The sequence below is a fragment of the Littorina saxatilis genome, linkage group LG5 (assembly GCF_037325665.1).
Source record: "Littorina saxatilis isolate snail1 linkage group LG5, US_GU_Lsax_2.0, whole genome shotgun sequence".
In the NCBI taxonomy this organism is placed as follows: Eukaryota; Metazoa; Mollusca; class Gastropoda; order Littorinimorpha; family Littorinidae; genus Littorina; species Littorina saxatilis.
This window is the reverse complement of record NC_090249.1, coordinates 43364739-43392238: the sequence shown is the minus strand read 5'-3', so window position 1 is coordinate 43392238 and position 27500 is coordinate 43364739. Positions and strand designations below refer to the sequence as shown.

Below are 27500 nucleotides of genomic sequence, written 5' to 3'. Positions count from 1 at the left end.
ATACAGAGAGACAAAAGCCGCCAGACCCCATCACAAACAGAACTCTACAATCCACAGGTGTTGCCTGGCGAGCTAGCTATAAATAGCTGACAACTTGTAAGGCGAACAACTCTGCAGAGTCTGCTGTGAAGGGCGACGGTAGTCTCCCTGTCACACTCGACCCCCTTTGAATGAACTTTGTCCCCAAAGTTCCGAACCATGGACCCGCCAAGCTTAGGTCCCTCCCAGGTTGGTGGAATGGGAACAGCACGAAAATGATTCAGTGGCCTAATCAGTAATGCCATTCCTGAATATATCATGTCGAGTCCCATCCCTGTCGACGACGTCAAATGTAACCGAGTGCCGAAACACCACAATCACCTTTGAAGGCGAAGTCCTCTCAAACGGGATTGAGAATTTTAGAGCTTATTTCTAAGCCCTATAATAACTGTTATGGCTTCTCAAAGGAAGGCCAGAACATACAGAGAGACAAAAGCCGCCAGACCCCATCACAAACAGAACTCTACAATCCACAGGTGTTGCCTACACACACACACACACACATACACACACACACACACACACACACACACACACACACACACACACACACACACACACACACACACACACACACACACACACACACACACACACACACAGAAGCCGTATATATCTATCTATATGAATATATAGAGATAGATGACAGTGGATTTTTCGATAAATAGATTCGACCTTTGCACTTTTACAGTGAGGACAACTTACGGGTACATTCAAGGAAAGCCGCGTTCTGGACAGTGCAGTGACCTTCTAAAAAATAGTAACGGGAATATGGATTGACGCCACACGAAGGAAGGGAGATACACGCGCAAAACACTGGAGAAGATAAGGAAGAGTTACTGGGAATGGATGTAGTGGATCTACAGAAAAACCAAAATCGGTTCAGCGGTGCGCGCTGAGAGCACGTGTTCAAAATTCTCATCGACCAGGTTGTGTCCGGGGTCTACCTAAATTTGCCCACCAAATTTGAAGCAGATCCATCGAGAACTTTGGCCGTGCATCGCGAACACACAGACAGACAGACAGACACAGGCCGTATATATAGATAGATACGCTCATTGGACTTGAACGTTGGACTGATAAACCGATACATGTATCTACTCACAGGTTTAAGCGTTCGTTTGATTAAACAACGCCAAGGCTATATAGCTTGTCAGATCTCTGTGTTTGCTTTAAATGCAAACAATACTAAACGCTTTACAGCATAGTCCAACCCGTGTAAATAATTCTTCTTCTTATGTTTAGGTCAAGTTAAGCCTCACATTAACTGGGCGAAGTCTAGTACGCGAAGTATACTTCGCGCAGCTAGCTGGCCGCACGGAGCTTTAGCACTGACTTTTCAGTAAAAAAAAAAAGACTTCGGGAAGTCTTCGGGAAGTCGACTTCGGGCTCAATTAAGGACCGCCTCCAGGTTTTTAACTGGGGTAAAACAATTCATCCACTTTGACTGATACCAAATATCAACATCGTGGGTGCTCTGTGCGTAAAGTGTGAACTGTTGTGCTCAATTCATTTCTTACTTGACACCAATGTCAATATAATTATGCAAAATTCATTCGCTTCTTTTGCATACCACCAAACCACGAAGCAATTTCCTTGAGGACACAAGAGAACGAAACTCAAGATTTCAAAAGCACTGTTGCTGAGCCGTTTGGACCATCGAAAGGGATACACTATGTTTGAACAGAAAGAAGATTAAACATTGAATACTCGACACACGCACAATACTTTGAATGAGAAAAAAACAGTTTTAAAAAACCGCTTGCATAACTAGGAGGGCGCGGACTGTTGCACTAACACAGTTTCCGTCTTTTGACGTATGCATAGAGTTTTTATAATTGTAAAATTATATAACTTCAAACTCGGTCATAAGGTCGTCTCTGTTACTTTCAGAAATTGCGAGCAATCTTATTTGCGGAGAATTTGTGTAATTTTCTGTGACTTTTTCTCCAATGTTTTCATATGCTTTTTTTTTTCAATCCTTTCTATTTATTAATTCATTTGTTAGTGTATTGATATATTTATGTATTCATTTACTTTTCAAAATGTATTTGTTTATTTATCTTCTCTTTTTTTTCAATAATAATTTACTTTAAAAAATGATTGGTTACTTATTTCGCATTGGATAAACTTCATGATGTAAATTTGAGCCTTACAAATCGCGCACACTTTGGCCGATATAATTTATTTAACTTCAACTGGGTCATAGTGCTTCTGTTCCTTTAAAAAAAAAACTGTCATTCGTTCTCAGTGTAACTCAAAGCGGTATTGTCCTTTGGAGAAGTTAAGTTAGCAGGCAAACAGACCCTACGTGTTTAACATGTGAAAACGAACCCGCGTATTTTGTAAATAGGGGCCTACTTGAATTTGAATTCCTGTAACTTGAGTCTGAGAAACGTGCTTTGCATGAAATTGGAAGAAATAAGGGTCGTTCGAAGTTAGACTTTGTGGGTTTTTTCTAAACGCAGGGTATCTTTTTTACACCAGTCACAACAGAAAAGGCGTTTCATTCAAGCACCTGATTTATTGATACAACGCCAAGCGATATCGCGTGATCATTTGACTTATTCTACACTACGGTACAGTGGAACCCCCCTTTTAAGACTCCCCCCTCCCTTTTATAGTTTTAAGACTCCCTTTCTAAGACTCCCCCATCCTTTTTTAAGACTCCCTCATCCTTTTTAAGACTCCCCGATCCCTTTTAAGACTCCCTCATCCTTTTTAAGACTCCGCCATCCCTTTTAAGACTCCCTCATCCCTTTTTAAGACTCCCCCATCTTCCTTTTATAAGACAACTCCGACCCCCCCCCCCCCCACCACCCTCCCCTGCCTTTCTCATATTTTGGGGGGACTATACAGAGGGGTTTCACTGTATAGTGTTTCGGGCAAAAACGCGCATGTGCGGAGGGACGTTATCACGTTATCTTGACTAAATATAAAAAGTATTCACACTAGGTACAAATAAATTCAGTATGTGCGAAAGCGGGTATGTGTACAGATGAGTTCGTGCATGTGACTGTGTGTGTGTGTGTGTGTGTGTGTGTGTGTGTGTGTGTGTGTGTGTGTGTGTGTGTGAGAGTGTGTGCGTGCGTGCGTGCGTGCGTGCGTGCGTGTGTGTGTGTGTGTGTGTGTGCGTGCGTGTGCGTGCGTGCATGCGTGCGTGTGTGTGTGTGTGTGTGTCTTTCAGTATGTCTGTCTGTCTGTCTATACTTGCCTGTCTGTGACTATACACGTGGCCTTTCGTGTCAAGTATGCCCAATATCGTGTTGGATATATAGCCAATACGCATATATTCGACACAATGCCAGTAACGCGTAAATGCGATGTCAGTATGACCTCATATTGCAATTGAATGTATAACAGGACCACTAATGATCAAATCATGTTTCCGCACTTGTGTCCCTGTCAATCAGTAAGGTAATTATATACGAGCGTATATTCAGTATTTGTCAAGTATTTTAATGTATTTAATACGATCATTCACTGTGGTGCAAGCGTTGACATGCATTATACTTGTGCAAATATGTATTAGTGATTGTGTATATCTATTATCTCTCTTTATTTAATTTTTTATTTCATGTATGTTTTTTGTTTGTTTGTTGTTGTTTACCTATTGCATCTATTTTATTAAATTGTCTTGTTATTTATCAATGTATCTATAACTATGTTATTACATATTTAGCTTGACGACTTCTATGCCTCCCCGCGACGCTATCGTGTTCCTGTCGAGATGCACCTTCCTAACCTAGGGGCAGACAACCCCTTGTACAACTTTCACGTCACGAACAGATCCAAGTTGTCGTTCGTGATCACTCGTAACTCAACAGGCAAAGTCATGTAAGTGCAATTCTAGCAGATACATCATAATTATGCAATCAGATGGCTGCTGTTTGGTATTGGTTAATTTTGTAGAACATACACGTTGCTCAGTGATCAGTCTGTCTCTCTGTACTAGGTGAATGTGTGTGCATGCTTGTGTGTGTGTGTGTGTGTGTGTGTGTGTGTGTGTGTGTGTGTGTGTGTGTGTGTGTATGTTTATGTTTGTGTGTATGTTTATGTTTGTGTGCATGTGTGTGTGTGTGTGTGTGTGTGTGTGTGTGTGTGTGTGTGTGTGTGTGTGTGTGTGTGTGTGCGCGCGCGATCGTTTACTCTCATGAGTTATAACATTATTGTTTCTCCTTTGTTTGCTTGTTTCGCTTTGTTCCATTTGATCGTTGCTACAAAGCACTATCATAAATATTGAATGTGGTGCCATCATTTGAAATAAATTCAATTTGTACACTTCTATTTTCAGAATAAAATCTTCTTGATGTAAATGGTTCCAGTGATATCAAAATGTTATTCCAGATTTGACACGGGTCCGGGAGGCCTGGTGCTGTCCGACCAGTTCCTACAGCTGACCACCAGACTGCCCTCCGCTGACCTGTACGGACTGGGGGAACACTCCCGCCGCACCTTCAGACGGGACTTCTCCAAGACACACAGCTGGCCCGCTTTCTCCAGAGATCAGCCACCAGGGGTAGGATTTGTCTGGCCATGTTAATTTACGTTGTCGACTACTAGCACACACACACAACATGAAACATCAACACACAAATAATAGTATATAAAAATGCCAATAAAACAAACTACAAAACCACTAACCCCTCCCCCCCCCACCCCCTCTCCTCCCAAAATGAATAAATGAAAAAATCACAGAAATGGTTACAAGTAAAGTGTAAGAGACTCTGCATGTGGGTGTGGGGGGGGGGAAGGGGGGGTCGTTTGGTGTGTGGTTGTTGTTTGTGGTTGTGGTGGTGTTATGTTGGTGTTAGAGTTATGCTTGCGTAGCTGATTATTGATTTATTGTTTTTAGGGTTTTTTTTAGTTTCTTTGTTTGTTAATTGATGACTTCAGATGTAAAACGATGACTCTGTATGATTTGCAGGGAGATGCGAACTTGTACGGAGTACACCCATTCTACACGTGTGTGGAGGACGCGCATGGCAACACACACGGTGTTTTTCTTCTCAACAGCAACGCACAGGGTGAGAGTGCCAAAACACAGAGTTGGGCGAGGTGATTTGAGGCCAATGTCTCCACAGGTCTCATAAAACTCTTCCTGAACCGTTAGCGCTCAACGAATCTCATCTTAGCTTGTAATGTCTTGTCATATCTTGTCTGATCTGATCTGATCTGATCTGATCTGATCTGATCTGATCTGATCTGATCTGATCTGATCTGAGCTGAGCTGAGCTGAGCTGAGCTGACCTCATCTCATCTCATATCATCTCATCATCTTCTCTCATCTCATCACATCACATCTCATCGCATATCATCTCATCTTTTGATTCCAATTTGTTTTTACCTAATATTATTGGTTTAATTGTATTTGTAATTGTGTACGTATCTTGATGACAGAATACGAGCTGAGTCCCGGCCCCATGTTGACGTGGCGGACTATTGGCGGTGTTCTGGATTTCTACGTCTTCCTGGGACCCAGTCCTGAGAACGTCGTGCAGCAGTACACACAGGTAGTTTCAGTGAAGACATAGTATTACCTCTGTTGTCCTTGTTTCTGAGATACACCCTTTTTTGCTGGTTGTTCGGGGCTAAATTTGAAATTCTTAACCCTCCATATTTTCTGTGTTAACGTCACAGTCCTAACTGTTGCAACCATTTCTCTCGCAGCAATGATTTGTTTTTTCGTTAAGAAAACTGTTGTATATGTGATTTATTTTGTTCCCTAAACCTTTCGATCTCTCATTTTGTCTACGTTCCTGTGTTTGTGTCCATGTGTGCCTAGCTATGTCTCTTTCTATGTGTCTGTATGTCTGTGTAAGCCTATATGTGTGTGTGTGCATGTCTGTCTGTGTGTCTGCCTCTGTCCGTCACTCTCTCTGTCTCTCCTGTATTCGTGTCAGTCTGTGTGTTAGTCTGTCTGTCTGTGTCTCTGACGTGTGTATTTATATATATATATGATTAGAGTAGTCCCTCTCTGGGCGAAGGCTGGTTGAAAAAAAAGCTCGTTTGTATTGCTTATCCTCGTAAAATAAAATTTTATTTGATTTGAGTCTCTCTCTCTATCTCTCTCTCTCTCTCTCTCTCTCTCTCTCTCTCTCTCTCTCTCTCTCTCTCTCTCTCTTCTCCCCCCTCTCTGTCTCTGTCTGACTGTCTCTCTGTCCATGACTCTGTCTCTCTCCTTCTCTCTGTCTCTGTCTCTGTCTCTGTCTCTCTCTCTCTCTCTCTCTCTCTCTCTTTCTTTCTCTCGCGCGCGCACGATCATTCTCGATCATGCACTCAATCGCTCCCTCACATGCCTACTGACTTTCTGTTTTATGGCTTTCTGCTTGTAGATGATTGGTCGACCAATGATGCCACCCTACTGGTCCCTGGGCTTCCAGCTGTGTCGCTATGGTTACAACAATCTGACCAACATGCAAAGAGCCGTGGAGCAGACCAAGAGTTATGACATTCCACAGGTAGGCTAACTACACCAATCAAGACGAAAGGAGGAATTATGGAGGGAAAAAATACAATGTCTGTCTGTCTGTGTCTGTGTGTCTGTGTGTCTGTGTGTCTGTGTGTCTGTCTGTCTGTGCATGTCTGTCTATGCCTGTCGCACTGTCTGCCTCTCTATGTCTGTGTTTGTGCCTGTCTTGTCTGTGCTTGTCTGTCTGTGTCCGTCTCACTGTCTGCCTCTTTCTCTGTGTCTGTCTGTCTGTCTGTCTGTCTGTCTGTCTGTCTGTCTGTCTGTCTCTCTCTCTCTCTCTCTCTCTCTCTCTCTCTCTCTCTCTCTCTCTCTCTCTCTCTCTCTCTCTCTCCCTTTGAGGATTGGTAGTCCCTATTGAAAAGTGAATTCTTTTAAAAACTACAACCTCGGGTATCCTTTCGGATGGTCGTTATGGGTAGGTGGTCGTTATCGAGAGGTGGTCGCCATGACTGTTTGGCTGTATCATTAAAGCTTCCACCTGATCCAGTACACCACCTGTAACGGATTCCTTCGATTTGCATGGTCTGATGTTAGGATGTCCAGTACCCAATACTTTTGTTTGCACAAGCGACCATTCTTTGTATATCTGATCTGATTTCAGGACGTTCAGTACGCGGACATTGACCACATGAACGAGAGCAAGATCTTCACCATTGACCAGGTCAACTTTGCAGGACTCGCTGACTACTTTGACATGTTGCGTGCTGGAGGCATGAGGACCATCATTATTCTGGTAATTAATTTGCGATTTTGTTTTTGTCGACTGGCGCCAGAATTAAAAACGAATCCAACAACATGGGAGAAAATGTGTTGCATAGATAACAGTCTAAAAAATGTAGGTCACAGAGTAAGAAGGTAATAAAGCAGTGACTATGAAGTAAGAAATTGTATGGCACCCGGCAAAGTTGTGAAGAGAGGTGTACGGCACAGTACACAGGTGCCAGAGAAATTGTTTATACTGAGCAAAAGTGTGATTCTTGCTGTTGCCGCAGAGCAAGTACGCGAGAGAAACTGTAGTGCAAGCAAGAGCAAAGTCAGTAGAACAAATGTATGGTCGAACTAATTTATTGAAGAAATATACATGATTGTATGACGTTAATTGAATTATTTCAGGACATTGGATGCGGCTCGTTTTTCCATTTTGAGATAAATTAGTCTTAGACAGAAACCCGGAACATCCATCTTGAGCTCGATTATTGGGATATTTTGGCTTAGCGTTTGACATTCCGTAACGTGTACAGTCAGATGAAAGACTATTTGCAGGATCCTTGCATCATTGTGAACGAGACTGACTACGAGCCGTACGAGGAAATGAAGAAGGTCAAGGCCAACATCGTGTGGCCTTCAGACTTCGACATTCCTGCCAACAGTTCAGATGAAGATGGCTCAATGCTGGGATTTGTAAGTCTATGTTTTTCCTTATTTATATCTGTACAGATCCTTTGATTGACAGAATGTTGGAATAGCGCAAATGTGTTTGTTATTCTTTATGCCTGTCTGTGTGTGTTTGTTTTTGTCTTCCTGTCAGTCTGTATGTGTCTGTCGGTTTCTGTCTGTCTGTCTGTCTGTGTCTATCTGTCTGTCTGTCTGTCTGTCTGTCTGTCTGTCTGTCTGTCTGTCTGTCTGTCTGTCTGTCTGTCTCGGTTTCTGTTTCTCTCTCTGTGTTACATTCCGTCTCTTTTTATATTTAGTCAAGTTTTGACTAAATATTTTAACATCGAGGGGGAATCGAAACGAGGGTCGTGGTGTATGTGCGTGTGTGTGTCTGTGTGTGTGTCTGTGTGTGTGTGTGTGTGTGTGTAGAGCGATTCAGACTAAACTACTGGACCGATCTTTATGAAATTTGACATGAGAGTTCCTGGGTATGAAATCCCCGAACGTTTTTTTCATTTTTTTGATAAATGTCTTTGATGACGTCATATCCGGCTTTTCGTGAAAGTTGAGGCGGCACTGTCACGCCCTCATTTTTCAACCAAATTGGTTGAAATTTTGGTCAAGTAATCTTCGACGAAGCCCGGACTTCGGTATTGCATTTCAGCTTGGTGGCTTAAAAATTAATTAATGACTTTGGTCATTAAAAATCTGAAAATTGTCTTCTTCTTCTTGGCGTTCGCAGAGGTTACACAATCAGTCCAGCACTGGTGATAAATGTTGTCGTTTTCTCCAACTCCTGTCGACTGCCGTATAGTTTGGTCTGCAAGGGAGTTGGTGACGGCCACACTTCTTTTCGTTCCTCATCTAGTAAGGGACATCGCTGTAAGATGTGTTCCGCTGTTTGGTCCTCTTGACCGCAGGCACAGGTTGGTGATGGCGCCAGCTTGAACTTTCGGTTCATGTGAGCATTGAGCCTGTTGTGGCCAGTACGCAGTCTGATGAGGTTGACTTGCTGCTCTCTGGACATTGTGTGGTAGTCATCTCTGTTTGTCCTTGGCCTCATCAATGCCTTGATGATTGTCTTCTGCTCACTAAAGCTGACACTGTTTTCAGGTTGGTCTTCCACGGCTCCTTCTTTTGCCAGCTCATCTGCCCTTTCATTTCCTGGTATCCCACAGTGTGCTGGTATCCACTGGAGGACAACTCTTCTGGTTTGTCTGACCATCTGTAATGCTTTGGCCAGCTGTGGGAGTTTGTCGTTCTCTAGGGCCTGAAGGACTGAAAGGGTGTCCGAGAGGAAGACAACTTGGTAGCAAGGGTCTGCGGAGTCCTGAACGAAGGAGGCGGCCTGCATGAGAGCTTCTGCTTCTGCTTTATAGTTTGTGCAGTGTTTGCCAGTGGCAACGCTGGATGTAGCTGTATGTCCCCCAGGGAACTGGATGAGAATGCCTGCACCTCCATTGAGCACGGCGTTAGTTGCTGATCCATCGGTGTATACATGGATCCACGCCTCTTTTGGGTACTGTTCGTCGATCAGGGCTAAGGTGTGTGCCTGTCGAGCTGTGTCATTCTGATCTTCTCCTGAGGTAACATGTGGAACACTGGTGCAGATCTGGATGCCTGGTTTCTCTGTTGCCTTGGGGGTTTCCTCTTCTTCTTGAGTCAGAGGTAGAGTGTTCTGTGGAAGGACTTCCCTGTACTGTCGAGAAAGTCTCTTGCTCTCGTGTACAAAACTGCTCCGTTTAAGCCGGTTCTTGGTGAGGTTGCTCAGTCTGTGCTTCATGGGGTGGTCGGGTAGGCACTTGAGCTTCTCGGCCTGTACCATAGTCTTGGCTTCTCTTCTCTGACAGAGGGGTTGGATGGTGGTAAGCTTCTCCATTTCCTTGATGGGCGTGGATTTCATTGCACCAGTGATGAGTCGGAGGGCCTGGTTTTGCACACGGTCAAGGGTCTGCAGGTTTGTCTTGGCTGAGGTTGACCACGCTGTGGAGCCGTACTCGAGGTGGGGTCTGATTGTTCCCTGGTATACTGTCTTCAGTATCTTCTCGTTCGCTCCCCAGGTGGTACCTGCCAGCTTCCTGAGTATGGCTAGCTTGCGCCGGGCCTTCGTCTCTGCCTGTGCAATGTGTGGTTTCCAGGTCTGCCGTCTATCAAAGGTGACACCAAGGTACGTTGCTTCTTCATCCTCTCTCAGAGGAGTTCCACCAAGCCTAATGGTTCCGGCTTTCTGCTTTGGCGACAGTGTGAATAGGGTGGTGGAGGATTTCTCCTTGTTGATGGAGACGCACCAATCTTCTGCCCATGCGTTCAGCCTATCTGCCGCTTGCTGCATTCTGTAGGTGGCAGTACTTGCGTGCTCCTCCTTGCACCAGATCACAAGGTCGTCTGCGTAGAGAGCAGCTTTGATCCCCTTGGGCATCTCAGACACCAGATCGTCGATGAAGAGAAGGAAGAGTGTTGGGGAGAGGACTCCGCCCTGAGGGACGCCATGACGAAGGAGGAACTTCTTGCTTTTGGTCTGGTCGACGTTAACTCTTGCCCTGCGGTTATAGAGGTAAGAGCGAATCCACTGGGACATGTTGCTGGACACGCCTTTCCTCAGCAGTTTTACAAGGAGTCCATCTTTCCAGACCTTGTCAAAGGCCTTCTGAAGATCTATCCAGGTGACGAAGACCAGCTTCTGTTCCTGAAAGGCATCTTCAACTTCTTGCGCCAGGTAAGTGACCTGATCTTCAGTGCTGCGGAACTGTCGGAATCCAGCTTGTTCAGGGGCGAGGAGGTTCCTGGATTCCAGGTACCACCTGAGGCGCTCGTTCACAATTCTCTCAAGGGTCTTCACAACACAGCTGGTGAGGCTGATTGGGCGATAGCTGGTGGCCTTCTTTGGATCCTTCCCTTTTTTTAAGATGGGGATCATGATCGCTTCTCGCCAGAGTTGTGGTAGCGATCCTTCTTGCCAGCTGCTGTTGAAGACCTCGAGTAGCTTGTTCTCTGCTGCACTACCAAGGTGGGTTAGCATCTCGTTGGTGATGCCGTCTGGGCCAGGGGACTTCTTCGCCTTTGACTTTTTCAGAGCTGAGTGCAGCTCGTGGAGTGTGAGTGGTTGACTCATGGCGTCCACTGTCGACTGTCTGGAAGGTCTCTCTCTTTTCTCTCTTCTTGCTTCTCTCTGTTTCTCGGGGCTAACATGGAGGTTGCTCTCAGCTGCATAGCTTTCAGCAAATTGGTTGGCAGCATGCTTTCCAGTTAGCACCTTCCCGTTCTCTTCTAATGTGATCTTTCCTCTGCTGGTGTTCTCATCATTCAACTGCTTGGTGAGCCTCCAGAGCTTTCTGCCATCCTTCTCAAGGTTCAGAGAGCTTGTCTTCTCTTGCCAGCTTCTCCGTCTTGCCTGTAGCTTCTTTTTGAGAAATTTGGCTTTGGCTTCCTGGAGGCGGATGTTGTTGTTTTGTGACGGGTTGACTTCTGCTTCCCTTCTGGCGTCTGCCAGATCATCATCCAGTTCCTGCAATTCATTGCTCCAGTAGGGCTTATAGTCTCTCCTGGCACCCCTGGGAATGGACTCACGCGCTGCTCTGAGGATGCTCATGTTGAAGTCCTTCGCCACCATGTTGATGTCTCGACCCTCGACTCTGATGTCTTTGGTGAGTTCGCTGGTGCGGTGTCTAAAGAGGAACCAGTTCGCTCTTTTGTAGTTCCACCGTGGGAAGGAAGCTTCAGTGCAGGACTCCATGCCCAAGGTCAAAAAGACTGGCCGATGGTCACTTCCACCTAGCTGTTCTCCGACCTCTCTGCTGGTTAGCTGGTGCATGTCTTCCGTGCAGAAGGCTAGGTCAGGAGTTGATGTAGTGTGCCATCTTCTGGAATAGAATGTAGGGCAGTCAAAGGGACTGTTCAAAAGGATGAGACCTTTGTCGTCCTGCCAGTTCTCCACCTCTTCTCCTCTCCGATCCAGGTGGTCATATCCCCAACTCTGTGAATGACTGTTGAAGTCACCCACCACGATGAAGTTGGAGGCCTTTGCGGGGATCGTGTCAAGGGCGAGGTGTCTATCATTGGGGCAGTAGAAGTTGACAAGATGGAATTCTGATGTCTTCGTCTGGATTCGAATCACCTGATATTCGGAGTCCTCCATGTGCGTTTCTATCAAACAGGCATTGATGTTGTTCCTGATGAGGGTCAGGATTCCTCCTTTGCTTCGGTCTGTTCTGTCGGACCTAAGGCATTGGTAGCCTCTCACTTTGAAGGACTTTTGGGGTGTCAGGTGCGTCTCCTGAATACAGCAGATGTTGATGTTCTTCTCATGCAGGATATGCTCCAACTCTGTCTTCTTGTTCAGGATACTTTCTGCGTTCCAGTGCATGACCTGAAAAGGTCGCTGCTGACTGGGTTTCTTCCTGGTTGTGGTGGTGCCAGTCACTTTCCTCCCGCGTCCCCTGGCGTGACTTCTTCTTCTTCTTCGTTCATGGGCTTAGACTCCCACGTTCACTCATGTTTTTAGCACGAGTGGATTTTTACGTGTATGACCGTTTTTTTACCCCGCCATTCAGGCAGCCATACGCCGATTTCGGGGGAGGCATGCTGGGTATTTTTGTGTTTCTATAACCCACCGAACTCTGACATGGATTACAGGATCTTTTCCGTGCGCACTTGGTCTCGTGCTTGCGTGTACACACGAAGGGGGTTAAGTCACAAGCAGGTCTGCACATAAGTTGACCTGGGAGATCGGAAAAATCTCCACTCTTAACCCACCAGGCGGCAGCGACCTGGATTCGAACTCACGACCTCCCGATTAGGAGGCCGACGTCTTACCACCACGCCACTGCGCCCGTCCCCTGGCGTGACAAGACGGACGGGAGGGACCTCCAGTAGTTGGGGCTGGGTCCCTTTGAGGCATGGGACCCGACGCTGCTCCACCCTGGGGGGTCCTCAATGGGCGAGCGCCATTTCCATCTGTGCTGGTTGATTGTGTCATCATTTGCGTAAGTGCGTGTACCCGTGGTTTGTTAGAATGCGCCGTGCGGCCCGGGTCCTCCGTCTTCAGCATTCGGGGTTTTCTGTCGGGGTTACCTCACCCTTAGCTCATGGCCCGTACGTCCTACCCTGAGAGCACAGGGGGGAGGATTTTCCGGGATCCCACCCGGAGCCAGTTTGGTCCGCGGCCGCAAGCGGCTGATCTCCATATCTGAAGACCGTTCCCCTATCCGCCACCCGGGGACGCGCTGGGTTGGGGGTGGTCGCCCCACTGAAAATCCCACACTGGGTTAAGAAAGATCAGCCTGTCCCAGATAAAAATTTATAAAACGATCCAAATTTACGTTTATCTTATTCTCCATCATTTGCTGATTCCAAAAACATATAAATATGTTATATTCGGATTAAAAACAAGCTCTGAAAATTAAATATATAAAAATTATTATCAAAATTAAATTTTCCAAATCAATTTAAAAACACTTTCATCTTATTCCTTGTCGGTTCCTGATACCAAAAACATATTGATATGATATGTGTGGATTAAAAACACGCTCAGAAAGTTAAAACGAAGAGAGGTACAGAAAAGCGTGCTGTGCAGCATAGCGTAACCACTACCCCGCTCTTCTTGTCAATTTCACTGCCTATGCCGTGAGCGGTGGACTACGAGTATACGGTCTTGCTGCGTTGCATTGCGTTCAGTTTCATTCTGTGAGTTCGACAGCTACTTGACTAAATATTGTATTTTCGCCTTACGCGACTTGTTATTTCATTACTAACCCCATGTAGATGAACAAAAGATGAAACGTCGATGATGTGAGAAAATAGCAAGAAGAAATGTTGAAGATACCCTTTATGGTGATAGAGCTCCACAGTTGAGAATTAATTCACAGGCAGAACTTTAAGTTGAATATTCAAGAAAAGCAAGCAAAATAATGCACAGTAACATCACTTCTTTTGCATAATTTACAGGTGTGGCCGAAAGGCAAAGTAGTGTTTCCGGACTACTTCAAGAGCGCCACAAGTCAAGTATGGAAGGACCTTATTGTCAAACACCAGAATCAAATTCGCTTCGACGGAATTTGGATTGTGAGTGAAACTGCAATGCTGTCCTGTGACTTGCTTAGTTTTAATACCTACATCAAGAAAAATGACAAAACCTGTAGTGTTTGGACTGTTGTGGTCAACAGATAGAGAAGAAAACATACGTGTTACTTGTATTTTCTACCAATAAAATCAAATACCCTAATATCAATCATGGATGATTCAACCTCTGCGTTCATCTTCGTGAAGAGGCAATCTCAGCTTTGTTCCTGTTTGCAGACGGACATGTTGTGAGTGTGATCTTATATCTGAATTTTATTTGAAGAAGGCACAGACAGATTAAGGATAGACTCAACGTACGTATCTTACTACTGGTCGGCTACGTCAGCCCATTTCATTTCATTTCTGGTACCTCCGGTGAAAAAAAAGAAAAGTATACGATTCTTTCCAAAGCTGGAGTTTTGTTTTAAACGAACACACAAAAAGCAGAAATACTCAATAAAACACACAAAAAGAAAAAAATGTATGCGAAGGATAATCAATTTCAAGATAGCTCCCTATTCTTCGAAACAACACACAAGTCAAGAGCCTGGGTGTACAGGGTGGGATTTAGTTTGAATGAGTTAATGTTTTGGACGCTATTGGTGTCAATCTGGGAAATTAGTTCATTAAAAAAATAAAATAAAACTCTACAGAGAAAACACGTAGGCTGTCGATTGTTGGTGTGTGTCCAAGCTGAGGACTGTTCTTATCCTAAATCTGAGATGGTGAGTCGATTTGTTGTTGTTGTTGTCGTTGTTGTTGTTGTTGAAAAACAAAAGAATGTTGTTGTTGTTGTTGTTGTTCTTCTCCTTCTTCTTCTTCTTTCTTCTTCGTCCTCCTCCTCCTCCTCCTTCTCTTTCTTCTTCTTCTCCTCCTTCTTCTTCTTTCTTCTTCGTCGTCGTCCTCCTCCTCCTCCTTCTCTTTCTTCTTCTTCTTCTTCTTCTTCTTCTTCTTCTTCTTCTTCTCTTTCTTCTTCTTCTTCTTCTTCTTCTTCTTCTTCTTCTTCTTTGTTTTTTTGTTTTTTCTCGGGAAAAACTGTGGCTTTAAGAGCGGACATGCTTGACATCACAGGACATGAACGAGCCAGCAAACTTCGGCACCAACGAGGAGAGGCCGTGGAACTGGCCTGAGGATGACAAACCTTACTGGAGTCTGCACTGCGGCAACAACACCTTGGACGATCCTCCGTACAGACCACGTGAGTGTTGGTCGGGGGTGGGTGTGTGTGAGTGTGTGTGTGTGTGGGGGGGGATGGTTCTGGTGGCCTAGCTGATACAGCATTGAACTTGTCATTCTCGGATCATAGGTTCAAATCCATGTCAATGTTATGTCTAGACTCCGAGACCGTATCCATGTCTCATCTCCGCGTCACCGCCGTGGCACGTAAAATACCTCGGTCCTTTCGCCAGACGTGCAGGTGACTGATAGCACCTAACCATGTACATACCTTGGTAGAGCTAACCTTGCTGTTGCGAGCTTTCACTTCCAGTTGAAAGATGAATCTGGTCTGAATCTTTGTAAAAATAGTATTTGAAAAGACACTACACTGGCAACATGCCGTGAACAACCCCTCCAAGCAGCCCAGATTCTGATAGCCAGTCTGCGATAACAACGGGTTGGAAATTTGTGCTTTTCCATGTAGTGTTGGTTATTTCTGTTACAGGAAAACAAACTAAGGTGAGCTGAAAGATGATTTCCTCTTCTATTCGTTTATTTCAGTTGCTGCCTACATACACGACTGGCCAGACAGCCGCAAGGCGCTGTCCGACAAGACGGTGTGTATGAACGGCATACAAGGTGACCGGGGTCAGTACAGGCACTACGATGTCCACAGTCTCTACGGCTGGAGTCAGACCGCGCCCACACTGGAGTAAGTTGCAGCAGTATCTCTGAAAGTAAACGTTCGGCGGGTCATGCTTTGGAATACACAATCGTGTTGATGCGTCTCCTTCGGTCTCCCCTTTGCCTTCTTATTTAAACGAAGGAATTAGTTTTTTTCCTTGACTCTTTGTATGAGCATCATTGTGTTTCGGTACGTTTTTTTTTTTTTTTTTGCTTAACGCCCAGGCCGACCACGAAGGGCCATATCAGTGCGGTGCTGCTTTGACATATAACGTGGGCCACACACAAGACAGAAGTCGCAGCACAGGCTTCATGTCTCACCCAGTCACACTATTCTGACACCGGACCAACCAGTCCTAGCACTAACCCCATAATGCCAGACGCCAGGCGGAGCAGCCACTAGATTGCCAATTTTAAAGTCTTAGGTATGACCCGGCCGGGGTTCGAACCCACGACCTCCCGATCACGGGGCGAACGCCTTACCACTAGGCCAACCGTGCCGGTTTCGGTACCTATGAGTGTATGTGGTTGTGACCACAACAATAAGGCACGTTCCTGGAGATCAATTGGGATGGACTATTTCGTATTCTGTATTCAACCTGAAAAAGATAATTTTATGAACTCACGCACGCACGCACACGCACACATACACACATACACACACACACACAAATACTGTCTCAATGGTGGTTGTCCTTCGGATCCAAAGAAGACGTTTTGCATTATTCAGCTTATCGATGTACTCGGGGGTGGCTCTGCAAGTCTAATCGATCTGGAGGCGCTGAGTCTGGAACAGTGAGGGCACTGGAAGTCGGTTGTGGTCACTGCCGGTGTTGCCCTTTGGCGTGACTTTGTTACAGCGACAAGTCTCTGACAACGGGCCTCTTCAAAGTACTAGTCTGCAAAGGCTTGATTGCCTAGGGCTCGCAATCGCGAACGGTCTTTGGGCATACCCCCTCCAGCTCCTTTGGCTTGATTTTGCACAAGTGGAGATTTGCTTTGACCGAGTCTTTGTATCGTTTCTTTGCCGGTATCGTATCTTTTGCCACATTCATTTTCTCCGTTCAGAAGGCGCCTTGGCATGCGGTGCTCCTCCATGTGGATGGCATGGCCAACCCGGCATCGGAGCTGGGCCTTCATGATCACATATTCGATGCTGGCGGAGTTAGCGCGCTAAATCATTACGACGTTGGTGATCCGGTCCTTCCACTAAATTCCGAGTATGGCGCGAAGGGCTCGCATTTTAATGTAACATTTTAATGGACAATACAAGTTAGTGTTGTTATTTGTATGTTTATTTCTTGACATACCTCCCATTCAGTGTCGACGTTTCACTGCCATAATGTGACACATCTAAACACACTTTCCTCCTTTTTAACTTCAGAGCGGCAAGAGCGGCGACAAGGGAGAGAAGTCTGGTGATCACACGGTCGACGTTCCCCGGTAGCGGCAAGGATGCCGGACACTGGCTAGGGGATAACTACAGTGGGTGGGAACATCTCCGCGACTCCATAATAGGTAAGGCGACGATGTGGTACACAAGTAATGAGTAGGAAATATAAACAAGTCGCGTAAGGCGAAATTACTACATTTAGTCAAGCTGTGGAACTCACAGAATGAAACTGAACGTAGTCCGCCGCTAGTGCAAAAGGCAGTGAAAGTGACGAGCCTGTTTGGCGCGGTAGCGATTGCGCTGTGCTTTACTGTACCTCTCTTCGTTTTAACTTTCTGAGCGTGTTTTTAATCCAAACATATCATATCTATATGTTTTCGGAATCAGGAACCGACAAGGAATAAGATGAAATAGTTTTTAAAACGATTTCGGAAATTTAATTTTGATCATAATTTTTATATTTTTAATTTTCAGAGCTTGTTTTTAATCCAAATATAACATATGTATATGTTTTTGGAATCAGAAAATGACGAAGAATAAGATGAAATTGTTTTTGGATCGTTTAATAAAAAAATAATTTTAATTAGAAGTTTCCGATTTTTAATGACCAAACTCACTCATTAGTTTTTAAGCCACCAAGCTGAAATGCAATACCAAACCCCGACCTTCGTCGAAGATTGCTTTGCCAAAATTTCAATCAATTTAATTAAAAAATGAGGGTGTGACAGTGCCGCCTCAACTGTTACAAAAAGCCGGATATGACGTCCTCAAAGTTATTTATCGAAAAAATGAAAAAAACCATCCGGGGATATCATACCCAGGAACTCTCATGTCAAATTTCATAAAGATCGGCCCAGTCGCTCTACACACATACACAGACACACACACACACACACACACAGACACACACACACACACACACACACACACACACACACACACACACACACACACACACATACACTACGACCCTCGTCTCGATTCCCCCCTCTATGTTAAAACATTTAGTCAAAACTTGACTAAATGTAAAAAGATGTAAGCATTTTTTTTTTTAAGTTTGCATTTCAGTTGCACGCGGAACGCTCTACAAAACCCTGTCTTTCTTTCTTTTTTTTCTTCCATCTGTTTTTCTGTTATTTTTAATTTTTTTTATTTGTAATATTTTGTGGGGTTTTTTTTGTTGTCCTTTGGGCTGTGCGTCCTTCTTCGTGGGTTGAGAGAGAGAGAGAGAGAGAGACAGAGACAGACAGAGAGCGAGAGAGAGAGAGAGAGAGAGAGAGAGAGACAGAGAGACAGAGAGACAGAGAGACAGAGAGAGACAGAGACAGAGAGAGACAGACAGAGACAGAGACAGAGAGAGAGGGGTTGTCTTTCTCTCTCTACTGTATCACATTACTACACAAATAGTTTCATTTTTTGGGGTCAACATCAAGTGATCTGTGGTGTCTTTTGGCGTCGGCCATTGGCGAAACGACGAAGTCTTATCTCAAATTGCCGAACACTTTGTGGACATTTTGGAAGAATTGACGAACCTTGATTCACGGTAGGCAAAAGCGAACGCCAAAGACTGCCAACAACTATTAGAGTTTGCTAAAACTGTTAAGAAAACAAATTCCTGCAACAAGTTTCGTATTCTGTCGATTTTGCCGTTGGCCGATTTAGTATTAGATATGTACAGGGATTTGCATGGACTTGTTCTAACTTTCTTTTGATTGTAGCGACAGTTACTGTGTTGCAACTGACTAAAACCTTTATTAAGCATAAACAAGTCGCGTAAGGCGAAAATACAACATTTAGTCAAGCTCAGTCGAACTCACAGAATGAAACTGAACGCATTGCATTTTTTCCGCAAGAGCGTACACTCGTAGCATCGTCTGTCCACCGCTCCTGGCAAAGGCAGTGAAATTAACAATACAGAAAAGCGCGGTAGCGGTTGCGCTAAGGAGGATAGCCCGCTTTTTTATATCTCTATTCTTTTTAACTCTCTGAACGTGTTTTTAATCCAAACATATCATATCTATATGTTTATGGAATCAGGAACGGACAAGGAATAAGATGAAATTGTTTTTAAATCGATTTCGGAAATTTATTAGCATAATTTTTATATTTTTATTTTCAGAGCTTGTTTTTAATCCGAATATAACATGATTATATGTTTTTGGAACCAGAAAATGATGAACAATATGATATTTTTGGATCGTTTTATAAAAAAAATAATTTTAATTACAGTTTTCAGTTTTTTAATGACCAAAGTCAGCAATTAAATTTTAAGCCTCCAAGCTGAAATGCAATACAAAAGTCCGGCCTTCGTCGAATATTGCTTGGCCAAAATGTCAATCAATTTTATTGAAAAATGAGGGTGTGACAGTGCCGCCTCAACTTTTACAAAATGCCGGATATGACGTCATCAAAGACATTTATCGAAAGAAAAAAAATCCGGGGATATCATTCCCAGGAACTCTCATGTCAAATTTCATAAAGATCGGTCCAGTAGTTTAGTCTGAATCGCTCCACACACACACACAGACAGACAAGACACACACACACATAAACCACGACCCTCGTCTCGATTCCCCCCTCTATGTTAAAACATTTAGTCAAAACTTGACTAAATGTAAAAAGCCGGCATATATTAATACGTGCTTTTGTTTTCTTTCAGGAATGTTGGATTTCAACCTATTTGGAATTCCTTACGTAAGTACACAATTTGTGCTTGCTATCAAGTGCTGCATTAAATACTTATTTGGATTTACACCTGGTTCTTTGCATTTAACATTGGTACAGTATTCAACGTTCCAAACAAGTTAGCTGCACACTTCACTTTTCGTTACCTTATATTTCCGTACAATCTAAACAGAAATGTTCCACTTTTGTTTCTGTGACAAGCTTTGAACACATTGTAACATAATACATAGTTCTACCAGCAAAAGTAGCACACATGATAAACACTAGGGGCCAAAAGAACACGTGTGTTTACCCTTTGAACACTGGTGTGCATTATACTGTGTCACAATAAAATTATGTTCCCAAACTGTCATAGAAATGTGTTCAAAAGTGGAACACTTCTGTTTGGAGTGAATTAGGGTACCTGTTTAGATTTCTAAATTAATTTCACATATACAGCCAGTACACAGTCATGTAGGCCTACTATTAGTAGTCAGAGTTCCTTTTAGACTACGAGCTTGCACAAATTCAATTGACCGTTCTTCACTATTCAAAAATAAGATTGGTTGATAAATTAAACTTTTTAATATGAAGAAATCATACAAAACATTCACAAGAACATCAATTTGCGGGTCTATAATTTGAAGCAATACACGAAAGAGCACCTTTTATCCTATAAGCTTTGCTCGACTCTTCATAAAACTATTCATCAATAGATTGGAGCCGACATTTGTGGCTTCTTTGGTAACACAACGGAGGACCTGTGCTTGCGATGGATGCAGCTTGGTGCTTTTTATCCGTACAGTCGCAACCACAACGGAAAAGGATCTATTGTAAGTGATATTTGTTAGAATTGGTTAAAACTCTGTGCCGCGCGTGTGTGTGTGTGTGTGTGTGTGTGTGTGTGTGTGTGTGTGTGTGTGTGTGTGTGTGTGTGTGTGTGTGTGTGTGTGTGTGTGTGTGTGTGTGTGTGTGTGTGTGAGTAACAGAAAGAGAGATTGAGAGGGATAATGATGATGATGATGATGCTGATGGAACTTTATTTAACAAGGATAGAGGTTTAAGGCAACGCATTTTCTTACAACTTGTCCTTACGAGAGAGAGAGAGAGAGAGAGAGAGAGAGAGAGAGAGAGAGAGAGAGAGAGAGAGAGAGAGAGAGAGAGAGAGAGAGAGAGAGAGAGAGAGAGAGAGAGAGAGAGAGAGAGAGAGAGAGAGAGAAAGAGATATATATATTGGTGAAAACGTGAAGGCTTGTTTTGGTTATTTTTTCCATATTTGTTTGTATATATATAAATATATATATATATATATATATATAGATATATATATATATATATATATATATATATATATATATCATCAGAAATTGTGAAAGAAACAATTGAAAGTCAGCAGAGACTTTCTTCCGAGATTTGTTAATATCTCTTAGCAGAGATAGAGAGAGATATAAGTATCCCTTCACAGACAGCCTATTGGGAGCATCAGACCCTCCTCAAGGGGGACCGAGATTTACAGAGCAAAGTCCCTTTGTGGGGGACGTATCGCAAGGTAATCTAGTCCTGAGGACTATATATATATATATATATATATAGAGAGAGAGAGAGAGAGAAAGAGAGAGAGACACAGAGAGAGAGAGAGACAGAGAGAGAGACAGAGAGAGACAGAGAGAGAAACAGATGGGGAGATATTTACGGAAAGATAATGTGTGCGTGCGCGCGTGCGTGGGTGCGTGCATCCGTATCTGCGTGGATATGTGTCTATCAGTCTACGTCTGTTTGTCTTTGTTTGTTTGTCTGTGTGTTTGTGTGCATTCGTGGTTGTCTGTGTGTGTGTGCATCCGTGGTTGTCCATGTGTGTAAGGTGTGTCTTCCACCTACTATAATATATGGTCTACAATTCTGTTTTAGGAACAACATCCTGGTGCGCTAGGTGACAATGTTGGAATCGCGTCACGTGAGATAATGGAGACACGCTATTGGCTGCTTCCCTACCTCTACACACTGTTCCATCAGGCGCACACAGAGGGGGAAACAGTCGTCAGACCTCTGCATCATGAGTAAGAGCGCAATGTTTGGTTGTGTTGTTGTTGTTGTTGTTGTTGTTGTTGTTGTTGTTTTGTTGTTGTTGTTGTTGTTGTAACCGACGTGTTGTGTGGGGGGGGAGGAGGCTTGTGTCGTCCTTCTTCTTCTTCTCCTGGTGTCTATTTGTTTGATTGTTTGTCCATCTTTTTGGTATTGATGCTTCCCAGAAGAACTTGTTTGACACGCACGAGTTGCATGAGGATTTGGACTGTTGTATAGAACCCTTGGGCTCGAGTAATGTCTCGATTTGTTTCAGGTAGATTTAAACATGTATTTATCAATCTGAAACATTGGAGCGAATGAATATGACGAATATACATGTTTGTTTTCTCATCTCTTTATTTATGTCACCAAGTCATGGGTGTTCCATGTTTGGACCTTAAATAATTCTGTTTATATTACAAGAACAGTCCGTATGCTGAAAAGAATAGTGATGTATATTCCTGCCGTACCTGCATGCATTGTGTCCTGTCTTTATAAAACAAACATTCTCACCATGCTGCGACTTCATTTACAGATTTTCCATGGACACAAAGGCACGGGGTATTAACGATCAGTTCCTGTGGGGCCCGGCTTTACTCATTTCCCCCATTCTTTACGAGGTAGGTTGAACGTAGGTGACCCGATCAAGTGTTCAATGCCTCCAATCGTCCACTTACTTTATGTCTTGGGCAGCTGATACACACAGTACGTTCTGATCATTGATACTGCATTAGATGAGGAAGAGACACATAGATATCCATTCTTCTTCTTCTTCTTCTTCTTCTTCTTCTTCTTCTTCTTCTTCTTCTTCTTCTTCTTCTTTGTCGTTCATGGGCTGAAACTCCCACGTTCACTCATGTTTTTGCATGACTGGGTTTTTACGTGTATGACCGTTTTTTACCCCGCCATTCAGGCAGCCATACGCCGCTTTCAGGAAAATATATCCATTTACATCTATATCCCGTTCACAGTGTGTAATTGTAAAACGCTCTTCATTGCAAGTGATTTATATTGTTCTTGTTTTCTTGTTTGTTTTTGTTTGTTGTTGATGTTGATTTTGGGTGTATGTTTGGTCCTTTTAAGTTGAAACATGTTCAATTTGAATTACTAAAATGTGAGATCGAAGAGAAAACGCTTGACTGAGATAAAAAAAAATGTGTTCTTTATCTCTGTAGTGCTGGTTTGTTCGTTCATTTCATAGACCAAGAGGTCTACGAACTAGCAAACTTTTCTTTTTGTTTATGATTAAAGGCTCACTCCTTCTCGTAATGACAATTCGGCTCACCGTCTAACATCTGGCCAGACTTTTACAAGACATAAGACCATCCCTCAATCAATCAATCAATCAATCAATCAATCGATCAATATGAGGCTTATATAGCGCGTATTCCGTGGGTACAGTTCTAAGCGCAGGGATTTTTTATTTAAATTTTTTTTTATTTATATCGCGCACATATTCAAGGCGCAGGGATTTATTTATGCCGTGTGAGATGGAATTTTTTTACACAATACATCACACATTCACATCGACCAGCAGATCGCAGCCATTTCGGCGCATATCCTACTTTTCACGGCCTATCATTCCAAGTCAAACGGGTATTTTTGTGGACATTTTTTATCTATGCCTATACAATTTTGCCAGGAAAGACCCTTTTGTCAATCGTGGGATCTTTAACGTGCACACCCCAATGTAGTGTACACTAAGGGACCTCGGTTTTTCGTCTCATCCGAAAGACTAGCACTTGAACCCACCACCTAGGTTAGGAAAGGGGGGAGAAAATTGCTAACGCCCTGACCCAGGGTCGAACTCGCAACCTCTCGCTTCCGAGAGCAAGTGCGTTACCACTCGGCCACCCAGTCCCTCCACTTCATCACATACTAAAAATCAACACCTTAACTGCTTTGGAAATTTTTTAATGATTTTTTTGTTTTTAAGACACTAGTGCCTTTTACAAAATGTATTCATAACAAAAATCCCCTCAATGCACAGAAGGTTCCTATGATATCAATGCTTGGTATGCGTCTTATCCTATGTACAATCCTGGTCTGAGACTGTGAGCTGACCTGTGTTCACGCAAAGTAGTGTGCCCTTAAACGTCCCGATAACTAACCTCCTTTTTTCTGTGATAAATGACATTGTTTTGACTGTATTGTATGCATGCACTGCGTTGATTATGCTTTACGGCATCTCCTCGGATATAAAATCCGTACAGTAGGCCTACATGTGGTCCCTGAGAGTGAGAGTAGCGTTTATATATTTAACGTGCACAATACTGATTTTCAGAATCAAACGGAGCTGACCTACTACATTCCCAATGGTCGTTGGTATCATTTTTATACTGTAAGTATATCAATCTAGATTCAAGGATGAGATGGTACGATCTGAACACTCACATTGAAAATCGAATTTCTGAACAAAGGCAGAAAGAGAGAGAGAGAGAGTGTGAGAGAAAGAAAGAGAGAGAGGGGGGGGGAGAGAGAAAGAGAGAGAGGACAGAGAGAGAAAGAGAGAAAGACAGAGACAGACAGAGAGATAAAGACAGAGACAGATAAACAAAGACAGACACAGAGACAAATACAGAGTGATACAGAGACATAGACAAATACAGAAAGACAGAGAAAGGCACACTGCTGCAGGGTTAGATCGATCTGATTTCTACCTCGTGCAAAATTAAACTCAGCTTAAACTCATACCTTGTCTGTCTGCGTCAATGATGTACGGAGAGGCTAGAGATTGGGATGATGGGTTGCAGGGAGACAGGTAGACAGACACACGAGCGACGGACAGGTAAACACACACGTAGTCTCACCAACGGACACACCAAGATCTTTGCACTACACCAACTAAGTAAACATAAACAAGTACAATCAATCAAACAAACAAACATTGGCACTCAAAAAACGTCAATCCGATGCAGGAGTTCTTTCCTTTTAAATGCATGTTTGTATTGATTTAACTTTTGTCGCAACAGGGTGCTTTTATCGTGGGTCCAGTCGAAAAAACAGTTCCGGTGAGTCTGATGTCCAAACCTGAGTTACATCTGAGAGGTGGACATATCATTGTTCTGCAGGAACCTGCTAACAACACTCACTTCAGGTATGCTAAAATTTGTTCTTCACTTCACGAGAAACTTCTTCGTTTTTTTTACGAAATACTGAGATGCCTTATTTGCCACGATCCGGACGAATTACAAACTTGACTAAATGTCATCACCTTTTTTGCTGATCAAGACAGTTGCTTTCTCTGAAATTTTCTTTACAGAAAAAAAACATGAAGAAAAGGTAGTTCCTAGCTCATATTAATCTTATTTTTCCCGAAAATGGTTATCAACTTGAACCAAGAAATAATTGTGAGTTACGAACCGAGGTATGTTTTTTACAGTCGAATGAACACCTTTCAAATCCGGGTCATGCTGGACGGACCTGACACGGCCAATGCTTCGGCCAATGGCTCTCTCTTCTGGGACGATGGCCAGTCTGTTGGTGAGTCACACAAAAAAGGATAAAGAATTAACTCTGTGGTGAAGGTAAATAATTGTAAACTGCGAATATAGTTCACACACAAAATTGAAGTAGGAATAAAACTGAAACCGAAACAACTCTAAATCCCCCAACGCACACACATACACACACACACACACACACAAACACACGCACACACACACAAACACACACACACACACACACAAACACACGCACACGCACACGCACACACACACACACACACACACACACGCTTTCACCACCTCCACACTCACCAACTGCAAATAAAATCGGAAATAAATAAAAGTCAACTCAAAAACCTCCCACCACATGAGAAAGACTGCTAATTTAATTCGCACCTACTCTCCAGACTGGTTTATTAAATTGAGCAAAAGGTATATCTTTGCGTTGTGTTTTACAGATTTACAGAAGCGAATTGATTGGGAACAGGATATATAATATTATGCTAAAAAAATAGATTCTTCTGTTGTTTTTCCGTTTCAGATACATTCGAGAGTGGAAACTACTTTCTGGCTAACTACAGAATCCACAATGTAAGGCTCATCGTCAACAAAGAGAGAGAGAGAGAGAGAGAGAGAGAGAGAGAGAGAGAGAGAGAGAGAGAGAGAGAGAGAGAGAGAGAGAGAGAGAGAGAGAGGGTGGGGGGTGGTGAGAGAGAGAGAGAGAGAGAGAGAGAGAGAGAGAGAGAAAGAGAGGGGGGGGGGGGATGGGGGGTGGTAAAGGTACGGCGAGACAGAGATGTTGCCTGTCTGTCTATTCGTCTGCCTGTACGTGTTTTCTACTCTCTTTTTGTTAATTGTTTGCCACCTCAGTTCCTGTCAGACGTCAGGTTTGAATTGAAGAGTGAACAGTATGTTGAACTCTTTTCTTTTGACGGTATGCACACGTACCCAAACAAAATACATTTGTTTTTCAATGGTCATGAGCTCGGTCATATTTATGTCCAATGGCTTTACTGGCTCTTAATTTGCTCTTACGCAGGGCGGGAGAACTGTTAAAGATTTGAAAAAGTCTGGTGCGTTATCGGCTTTTTTCAAACCACCAAAGCACTAGACAAAAAGGTCTATCAGTCTTCCTCTAACTACCAAAGCACCAGACACTTTAAAATGTCTTATTTGTAAGGGTGCATTCGTGATGTTTTTATCCGACAGCGAACGCTCCATGTGACGGTGGTCAACAACAACGTGTCTGAAGTGTCCAGTCTGCTATACGAACACGTCATAGTGTATGGCGTCACGACCGCCGTGAACGTCATAGCCACAAGATCTGACGGGAGCACGTTCTATCCACAATTTTCCTTCGACCCATACGTGCAGGTGTGTATGTTTGTTGGACTGCAGGTGTGTATGTTTAAGGGCAGGAGCTAACTTCAAATACACCGTTTTTCTCTTCAAGTTATTCGACCACAGCATTCATGAAACAGAACTGTTTGTGTTAAACTTCGGTGTGCTTTTGCTTCAATGTATGTAGAGTAATAGTATATGATAAATAACAAAGTGTGCTTTTAGATTGACGTAGAAAAAAAATATTAAATGAAAAATAAGCAAAGCGTTGAATCGAAACATGTTAGTTCACGGATGACAAGATACTTTCAACACTATTCATCAGAATGATTTGAACGTTTGCTCTCTTTCAGGTGCTGAACGTTACCCTAAACGATACCTTCATGCTCTCGGATAACTTCACAATTGCTTGGATGTAAGAGCACCCTATTTTTGTACGGTCAGGAGAACAATATTGCTTTATATGCTTCTTGTCGTACTTTTCAAACTTTAATGAAGAAGAATCTTCATGGTCTAGGATGACTTCACAATTACCATAATTATTTGAATGTATGTTCATTACAGTCAAAGTAAAAGAAGGTAACTACACAACGTCCAAAGCTCGAAAAGATTATTAGATCTATGTAAACAAGAGGAACCTGTCCGCATCAACCAACAAAGCTTACAATGGAAGACAATGGAAGACGATGGAAGACAATGGAAGACAATGGAAGACGATGGGAGACAATGGCAGACGATGGGAGACGATGGGAGACAATGGAAGACGATGGGAGACGATGGAAGACAATGGAAGACGATGGAAGACGAT

At 43.3% G+C, this 27500-nt stretch overlaps 1 protein-coding gene across 1 annotated transcript in view; it reads left to right on the top strand.

Annotated features, from left to right (window-relative positions):
- The window catches only part of LOC138967769 (sucrase-isomaltase, intestinal-like), a 65757-nt gene that overhangs the window by 5212 nt on the left and 33045 nt on the right, over positions 1 to 27500 (top strand). Inside the window, exons 4-24 of the mRNA XM_070340424.1 lie at positions 3722 to 3876; positions 4387 to 4558; positions 4967 to 5066; positions 5440 to 5552; positions 6375 to 6500; positions 7113 to 7244; positions 7775 to 7912; positions 13829 to 13945; positions 15014 to 15140; positions 15662 to 15812; positions 17169 to 17302; positions 19837 to 19871; positions 20558 to 20674; positions 21750 to 21898; positions 22441 to 22525; positions 24190 to 24246; positions 24878 to 25002; positions 25288 to 25388; positions 25893 to 25942; positions 26561 to 26725; positions 27046 to 27107. Of these exons, the coding sequence (XP_070196525.1) occupies positions 3722 to 3876; positions 4387 to 4558; positions 4967 to 5066; positions 5440 to 5552; positions 6375 to 6500; positions 7113 to 7244; positions 7775 to 7912; positions 13829 to 13945; positions 15014 to 15140; positions 15662 to 15812; positions 17169 to 17302; positions 19837 to 19871; positions 20558 to 20674; positions 21750 to 21898; positions 22441 to 22525; positions 24190 to 24246; positions 24878 to 25002; positions 25288 to 25388; positions 25893 to 25942; positions 26561 to 26725; positions 27046 to 27107 (2411 nt within the window). The remainder of the gene's footprint in view (positions 1 to 3721; positions 3877 to 4386; positions 4559 to 4966; positions 5067 to 5439; positions 5553 to 6374; positions 6501 to 7112; positions 7245 to 7774; positions 7913 to 13828; positions 13946 to 15013; positions 15141 to 15661; positions 15813 to 17168; positions 17303 to 19836; positions 19872 to 20557; positions 20675 to 21749; positions 21899 to 22440; positions 22526 to 24189; positions 24247 to 24877; positions 25003 to 25287; positions 25389 to 25892; positions 25943 to 26560; positions 26726 to 27045; positions 27108 to 27500) is intronic.